Here is an 8,413-nt window from a genome sequence, read left to right as displayed (position 1 = left end):
TCAGATGTGCACGTGGCCTTTAATAGCTCGGTGGGCGCTGTTTCTGTCGATGAAGGGTTTGTGAACTTATTGCAGGACAGAGCCAGGAGTGTGGAAACCACCCGTCACTCAGCAGGGGCGTGGCTGATGCCACCCCCATCGGCCAACCGTCACCGTGAGGGTGGCATGGGGAGCTGGTGGTCGGTCCATATGAGAGGCTCCGGAGCGAGGTCAGGCGGCTGGAGTTGGTGTGGAGCTCGGGCAGGAGCCTGGAAGCGGGTTGGCCCACCCTCAGGGCGCCTTCTCCTTCCCGCCTTCCCTGCATTCCTCTTTCAGGTTCTCGGCGGTGAGCTTCATTTGCTGTTGAGAGAACACGGGATGCGCTGAGCCACACGAGCCTGGGTGGAGGCACCTCAGGGGTGCCCCCCCGACACACACACTGTGGGAGACGCCTAGCGTGGCTCATTGAGGTCCGGGGACATGCACTTGGAACCAAGGAGCCGGGGTCACTGATGCGGCCCAAGGCTGCCCATGAGTCTGGAGCCTGTTTCTGACCCAGAGGAGTGGGAAGCGGTAGGTTTGGATGGAATGTGCTGTGTGCGCCCAGCTCGGTGGGGGTTTACAGAAGCTGAAGTGAGAAGCAGCTGGCACCTCTTCCTCCCTGGACGTCCAGGAGAAGGCGGGGAACCACAGGGCTGGGGACTGCAGCCTGATGTGGGGCCAAGTCCTTGCTCTGCCCCTGCACACCGAGTGACCTCGGAAGTGTGGCCGCTGAGCCTTATGTCACACCCTTTCCGTGGGTGAGAGGTGCATACCCTGCAGGCTGATGCTGGGGTTACCGCCCCTGAAGTCCCTGGCCCAGAGCAGAGGCCCCAGAAGAGCGGACGTCTCACCAGCCCTCTGCCCCAACAGCCACATCCAGGAGCATCAGGGAAATCCTGTGAAGGCTCAGAGGAAGGGGCCTGCACCCAGGACCACGGCCTGTGAGGAGGGAGCGCTCCGGCTCCAGTCCTGGGGCCCGGCCCGGACACCGTTGCCATGGGTACTAGGAAACGTGAGTACAGCTCTGCACTGTTGACTGAATCAATTACACCTTTGGAATTTGACTTCACGTGCGCGCGCACACACACACACACACAGATTTTTGATAACAGCTATTTACTTATAGAGAAAACAACTCTGAGCACAAACATGGCTGGAGCCGGCTTCCTGGCTGGCCTCCTGGGAGCCCTGAGTGCCACACGGCTGGACAGGACACACACTCCCTCCGCTTTTGGGGAGGAGACCCCTCTGCAGACTGTAAGTCAGAGTCTGTGCCTCCTGCTCCGCTCTGAAGGCCGCTCTAGATCTCCAGTAACTCAGGAGGCCCCCTTCACTCCGGACAGTCCTCATCTCTCTCGCCCTGGGTTTAGGGGACCTTTTCAAACGTCTTCTCATGAGAGAGAAAAAGGAGCTGGGGACAGAATTTGACGAGTAGCCATCAGAAATTAAACTCTAAACTGATGAGGATAAAATGTTCCCTGGTTTCTCACAGAATCATACAGCCAGGAGTCCTCCTCCATATGGGAAGGGAAATCATAATGAGGTTTTTTTTTTTTTAGGTCTTTATTGAGTTTGTTACAATATTGCTTCTGTTTCTATGTTGTGGTTTTTTGGCCAAAAGGCATGTGACCTTAGCTCCCTGACCAGGGATTGAACCTGCGTGCCCTGCACTGGAAAGCGAAGTCTTAACCACTGGACCACCAGGGAAATATCCACAATGGGTTTTGATCAAATGAATTTTGATTGAAAGGCACCTCTGAGGTTCAGACAGCCTCGAGGTGCAGACAGCCTCCCGATCTGTTTGTGTGGCTGTGGATAGGCCCTCTCCCCTGAACGACCCTGCTCCAAGTGCCCTAATTCTGGAGCTGACTCTCTTTTCAGGTCCAAAGCCTGGGAGGAGACTCTCAACCCACCGGCTGGATGACTCCCACCTGCAGTGCCGGCCCCACTGAGGGCAGCTCCTAAGGGCAGGGGTCTGCACTGGAATCAAAGGTAGGGACTCTCCATCCCCTCGGCCTCTGGGTTGGGCCAACCCTCCCCTGATCCCCACTTCCCACCCCGGGTCCTGTAGGGCTCCATCTGTCTCGTGGAGCTTTGTGATCCCCAAAGGCCACATCGCCCACAGTGGGTGAGGAGCTGGGGCTCAACAAGGTCTCCCCCTTGTCTTCCACACCCCCAGCTGGCTATGCTGAGCAGAGAACAGGACCAGACCCTAAGACCCTAAAGAAAAACCTAAGAGGGAACAAACTGCCACAGCCCGCCTGCCTGAGGTGAAGAGTTAAACCGCATGTAAGGTCAGTGAGCGACGCACCAACCTTTCCGGCACAATCGGGGCAGGTCTCCACGGCTGCTGCCTGAGAGATGGGGTTGGAGGCCATCTGGCCTTGAGACGGCTCCCCTGGGTCACCCAGTTGCTTTCCACTGCTCACAGGTCTGCATCCCCTCACAGTGTGCGGTCATGGAACTCGTAATGAAACTGCCCACATCCTCCTCGCCTTCCAGTGAAATGGGGGCTTTAGCAGAACTAACTCGAGAAGCATAAAAGTTCTGAAGGAACCTTGATGATGATTTGGTACTCTGGTCCCTGGACCTTGTTAAACGCAGACTCTTGGTCCCTCCCTGAGATGTTAAGATGCCATCATGCTGGTATGTGGAAGGAGCCGGAACTCGCTTGAACTTTTACCAGGCCCTCCAAGTCCCTCCATGGACAAACTGAGGCCTGGCAGTCTGATTTGTGGTCTGCCTTCTTTTACCAGAAAGCAAACTGGGTCACTGGGCAGGTCCAGACCACAGTCTGTGCTGAGGGTGCTGGGGTGGACCCCAGGCTGCCTCCCACAGCTCAGCTCTTTGGTGAGGGCGCTTCAGCTGCACTGCTGAAGAGGGTGGAGTGGGAAGGAGCAACCTCATTCCCTTAAAAAAACAAAGTAGCTGGCTTCTCTGGGGACTTTAGAATCAAAACCTTTAAAAATGTAAGCACGATAATAATGCTGACTTCTTTCCCATTAAGGGGAATCAGAATGAAGAGCAAACGAAATTTTCCTTAACTCATGAGTCATTAAAACACTCATGTTCCAAATTATTCTTTAAAAAGCACAGACTGATTTTTGGTATCATTATTAACAATGATTATATAGGCAGACCTTTTACTGTGCTTACCAGTATTTTTTTTTTTTATAAACTAAAGGTTTGTGGGCAGTCCTGTGTTGAATGAACAATTCTATTGGTGGCATTTTGAACAGCATTATTTTTAAGGTTATGTACAATGTTTGTTAAAACATAATGCAATTACACACTTAATAGACTATACTACAGTATAAACATAATTTTTATATACAGGAGAAAAAGAAAAATTCACATCTTGCTTTACTGTAGTGGTCTGGAACCAAACCCACAGTATCTCAGAGGTCTGCCTCTTAACAGGAACCAACTCGCTAAGTGTGTTGGCCAAATGTGCAGCTTAACCTGAGACAAGGTAAGCGACAGGATCCCTCTTCCCTGCAGAGAAGTAGAGAAGTGCTGTCTGAGACCTGCACCGCTCCGCACGTCCACAGACATGGCCTTCCCCTCCCAGACTCGTGGCCTCGCTGAGCCCGCAGTCACTCTCGGGACCCTTCTCTTCACCCGACTCAGGAGGTCAGCTGACGACACCCTACCCAGTTTCCAGTTTGCTGGCAGCTGCTGTTACCCCTTCCCCCAGAAGGACCCTGCGCGTTCCTCTCCCCCGTATGCTGCAGGCTGTCTCAGGGCAGAGCGCCACCCTTACTTCCCCTCCATTCTGATTTAATGGAAGGCTCCCCTGGGTGATTTTCTCGTGCAGCTGGGGTGGAGAAGCACTACCCGGAAGGAAGCCACTGTGGCAGTTAAGGTGGGCGGGGGGGGCGGTGACGCGGGCAGAAGGGGACCAGGGCCTCCGTTGCCCACAGCTCTGCCCGTGCTTGCCGTCCAGCCCGGCAACCACGCGCCTGTCTTCTCTGCCCGCGTCACTAGCTTGAGATCATGTAGTTAGAGTCAGGGCAGACTAAGCAAGGGTCTGCCATTCCTTGAAAAGAGGAAAGTAGAGAGCAGGCCTTCTGACTTGCACCGCGTTTTCACAAAGGTGAGCTTTGTCTGAGATACCTAGAGGGAAGTCCCTCCAGTGAACAGCAGCTCCCCGCGCCCCCCGCCAGCTCTCTCTCAGTCTTTCCCGCTCAGCCCCAAACTCGGAGGTCATCACAGATGGCTCCCTGCCCCTCCCTGTCAGGTCCTGTGGCCTCCGCCTGCCAAGCACACCACCTCCTCCCACCTTAGGACTGTTGCCCCTCCTGCCCTGAAACTACCTCCTAGAATCCCCCACCCGTCTCCAAAGGCAGCCCGAGTCGTGTTTAGAACAGGGGACCAGAAACATGTCACTCGAGGGCTTCCCGAAGACTCAGGGCTAAGGCTCAAGTCCCCCTTCTCTCTCTCACCCTGCAGCCTTGGCTGTGCTCCCCAAGCACCAGCTCCTTTGCCGTCTGCCTCATCTGCCCTGCTGCTGAGCTTTGCCCCTCAGCCTGGCTCCTCCCGGAACACTCAGCCCAGAGGATGCGTCTCCATCATGTCTCTCTCCTGGACTCTACTCGGGCTGTCGGGCTCTCTGCAGAATGTCCAGCTCTCCTCTCCTGACCCCATCCCGGGGCCTCCAGCAGCTGCACCCCCGGTTGGTGCTCCGTAACTACCTGTGGGGGGCCCCCAGCACATTTCCAGCAGCAGCCCGAGAGAGGACAGCTAAGCCGCTGCGAGAACAGCACAGGTGAGTGAGACACACCCACCTTCCTTAAGTTAGCATCATTTTCTGAACCCAGCCACATGTCTGGGACCAGTGAGCACACGCCGTAATACGAGCTGCACTTCAAGTGCCAGGGCTTCTGAGTCTAGATGGTGACCTGGCCTGGTAACAGTGCAGACCTGGGTCCAGCCCCTCAGGCCTTCAGGGCTGGCTCTGGTGAAGGGAAGGGGGTCTGCAGGTAGAGCTGGGGGAGGAGGAGGATGGAAAGACGCCCGATATCAGCTGGGTCCCTGCTGGAAACCAAGAAGGTCCAAACCCAGCTCCCCCACCCCGTGAGGTGTGGTGGCCACAAGTTCAGTAACTGCATGAGCCGACCCTGGGAACATAAGTGTCAGTTTGACTTAAAAAAGAAAACTAATGTCTACTTATATCTTTTGGAAGGAGGCGACTGAAGTGGTGAAGTAGAAGAACGCAGAGTCCACTCCACCCACAAATACATCAAAACTACACCTAAAACTGGAACAATTTTCACAGAACACCAGCCGAGAGCAGCTGGGTATCTCAAATACCCAGTGCTGAAAGAAAGACCCCCACGTAATCTGCTAAGACTAGAGGAAAAAAACGGGGCAGGGAGAATCCAGGTGGGGCCTGTGCCCCAAGGGAGGGAGCTGCGACAGAGGACAGGTTTCCGCACCTGGGGAACCTCCTGTGCCAGGACAGAGGGGAGGCTGCAGGGGCCTGGACTTTGCCCACGAGGACAGTGCACTGGCCACCAGCAGAAAGAGGAGCCGAAACTGACAGCAGCCACATTCTCATGCTTCCCAGCCCGAGACATGCGCCTGCTGTTAACATATGTGCCTGGTACTGAAACTCGGGCTTTGGCGGAAGGAGGAGACTTGGTTTGGTGGTGTGGTCCAGGGCAGACCCTGGAAGCCTCATTCTCAGGGTGCTCACAGTGTGGCAGAGCTCTCACGGGCTGCAGGGTCTCACACCGTGTGAGTATGCGCATGCCCAAGGCAGGTGGAGCTGATGCAAGACCTCTTGCAGTGAAGACAGGTCAGTTTTGTGGCTGTGCATCCTGGGTGGCGGGCAGCGTCTCAGAGTTGCCTGTCCCAGCAGGAGTGCTCCAGTCCCACCTCCCTCTCACTGCAGCTTAGATCCAGGTCTGGGGGCTTCTACTCCCAACAACTGGGCAGCAAGCCCTACCCCAAACAGGGCCGTGACTGGCACCGAGCAAAGAGGTGGCTGTGATCATCACAGCACCAAGCACACCCCACCCTCAAGGGGACAGTGGCCAGCACAGCCTGAGCCAAAGACATGGCTGGTGTCCACAACAAATACAGTCCTTGAACCAGAAATACTAGAGTGACATAGTTCTACAGAGGGGTGTTCCCACATAAAAGTCTTTCAGGACCATAGTACATCACAGTTTCTCCTAAGTTTATAGAGAAAAAGAAATACATATAAAATGAAAAAGTAGAGGAACTACTCCTAAGAGGATCCCCTGAAAGAGCAAACAGACCCTTCCAGTCTAGCAGGCCCCAAGTTCCAGAGGAGGCATAAAAACGCTGAAGTAATTAAGAAGGCTATCAATAGAAATGCAGATCCCTGTAACAAGGAACTGGAAACCATAAGGAAGAGCCAGTCAAAATCAGACAACTCAATTACCAAGGTTAAAAACCAGCAAACTAAGCAATTCAGAAGAACCAATAAGTGACCTGTAACAGACATCACCCAATCAGAACAGCAGACAGAAAGAAGAAAAAAATGAAAGAAACATATTAGGTATATAAGATAATACTAAACCATGCCAGCCTATGCATTACAGGAATTTCAGGAGGGGGAGAAAGGGAAAAGTGGATCAAAAATGTATATGAAGAAATTACGGCTCAAAAGTTCCCAAACCTGAAGAAGGAAAAAGGTATCCAGGTGAAAGAAATAATGTCCCAAACAGGATGAATCCACACCAAGACGTGTCATAATTAAAATGCCAAAAGTTAAACAGGATTCTAAAGGCAGCAAGAGAAAAAGTCAGTTACAAGGGAACCCCCCTAAGGCTACCAGCTGATTTCTCTGCAGAAGCGCTGAATGTGTCTTACCGCTCTCTGGCCTACAAAGTCCTAAAGGGGAAAAATCTGCAACCGAGGACAATATTCAGAAAGATTATCATTTAGAATAGGAGGAGATGGGAAGAATTTCTCAAGATAAGCAAAAACTGAAAGAATACAGCAATATTAAGCCTATCCTAAAGGAAATACTGAAAGGCATTCTCTAAACAGAAAAAAGGAAGAACCTATAGGAAAGGGAAAGTCACATTAGGAAAGGCAGAGACATAAAAGGATTGAAGATCGATTAAATAAGCCAGCACATAATCATTTTCACACACAAAAAATCAACCATAAGATGTAATTTTGTGATTTTTTGTGATTCATCAGAATCACAAAATGTGGAGGAGAGGAGTAGGAAAATGTACATCTTTTAGAATGTATAGCAAAGAGTGCACGACTATCAGTCTAAACCAAGCAGATATAATAATTAAAATAATAATAATAAACTTGAAATAATTAATAAATTTGAAAACCACGGTAACCACAAATCAAAAACATACAGTAGACTCACAAGTATCATTAAAAACTCAAGCGTAATACAAAAGAAAATTATCAAGCCACAAAAGGAAGAAAAGAACAAAGAAGAAATTTAAAATGTCAGTAAATACAGACCCATCAATAAATAGTCTTACATGTCAGTGGGCTAAATGCTTTGATCAAAAGACACAGAGTGACGGACTGAATAATAAAACAAGAACCCACCACATGCTGCCTGCAGGAGACCCACTTTAGAACGAAAGACACAGAGATTAAAAGTGAGGGTGTCTTCTTCAGAGAAATGTCTATTTTGGCCCATTTTTTTCATTGGGTTGTTTGGTTTTTTTGATACTGAGTTGCATGAGCTGTTTGTATATTTTGGATATTAATCCTTGTTGGTTGCTTCATTTGCAAATATTTCTCCAAAGAAGACAGACATGGCCAATAAACACATGAAAAGATGCTCAGCATTACTAATTGTTAGAGAAATGCAAATCAAAACTACAGTGAAGTATCACCTCACACCAGTCAGAATGGCCATCATAAAAAAAAAATCTACAAACAAGAAATGCTGGAGAGGATATGGAGAAAAGGAAACCCTCCTTCACCGTTTGTACCAATCTACATTCCTACTACCACTACATAGAACAGTATGGAAGTTCCTCAAACTAAAAATAGAACTACCAATTGACCCAGAAGTCCTGCCCCCCGGGCATATACCTGGAAAAACCATAATTCAAAAAGATACACCCCAATGTTCATTACAGCACATCTTAAAATAGCCAGGACATGGAAGCAACCTAAATGTCCATCTACAGGGGTGGATAAAGATGTGGTACATATACACAACAGAATAGTACTCAGCCTCAAAAGGAACAAAACAGTGCCATTTGCAGAGATGTAGATACACCTAGAGACTGTCACACAGAATGAAGTAAGTCAGAAATAGATTCCATATTATACAACTTTTTTCTATGTGGAATCCAGAAAAACTGTACAGATGAACCTATCTGCAAAGCAGAAACAGACAGATGCAGAGAACAAACTTACAGATTCTAAGGGG

General features: G+C 50.4%; 1 protein-coding gene and 1 long non-coding RNA gene across 9 annotated transcripts in view; one reads left to right on the top strand and one right to left on the bottom strand.

The window, feature by feature from the left end:
- ANO10 (anoctamin 10) overlaps nt 1–8,413 on the bottom strand; it is a 228,247-nt gene continuing 219,834 nt past the window's right edge. For all 3 annotated transcript variants that reach the window (XM_027522171.1, XM_027522173.1, XM_027522170.1), the window contains one exon: nt 1–339. In XM_027522171.1, the coding sequence (XP_027377972.1) occupies nt 271–339 (69 nt within the window). In that variant the 3' untranslated portion in view covers nt 1–270. The remainder of the gene's footprint in view (nt 340–8,413) is intronic.
- LOC113880282 lies at nt 339–7,229 on the top strand. Of its 6 annotated transcripts, none has more exons than XR_003507706.1 (5): nt 339–552; nt 892–1,033; nt 1,903–2,013; nt 2,201–4,789; nt 5,207–7,229. It is a non-coding gene; the product is annotated as an uncharacterized LOC113880282 (long non-coding RNA). The 6 variants fall into 6 exon arrangements; XR_003507705.1 differs by having other exon boundaries at nt 339–1,033; nt 2,201–2,315; nt 2,453–4,789; XR_003507707.1 differs by having other exon boundaries at nt 339–1,033; nt 2,201–2,667; nt 3,358–4,789.

The sequence above is a fragment of the Bos indicus x Bos taurus genome, chromosome 22, assembly GCF_003369695.1.
Source record: "Bos indicus x Bos taurus breed Angus x Brahman F1 hybrid chromosome 22, Bos_hybrid_MaternalHap_v2.0, whole genome shotgun sequence".
NCBI lineage: Eukaryota > Metazoa > Chordata > Mammalia > Artiodactyla > Bovidae > Bos > Bos indicus x Bos taurus.
Note: the sequence above shows the minus strand (reverse complement) of the source record. Positions and strands in the feature narration are given on the sequence as shown.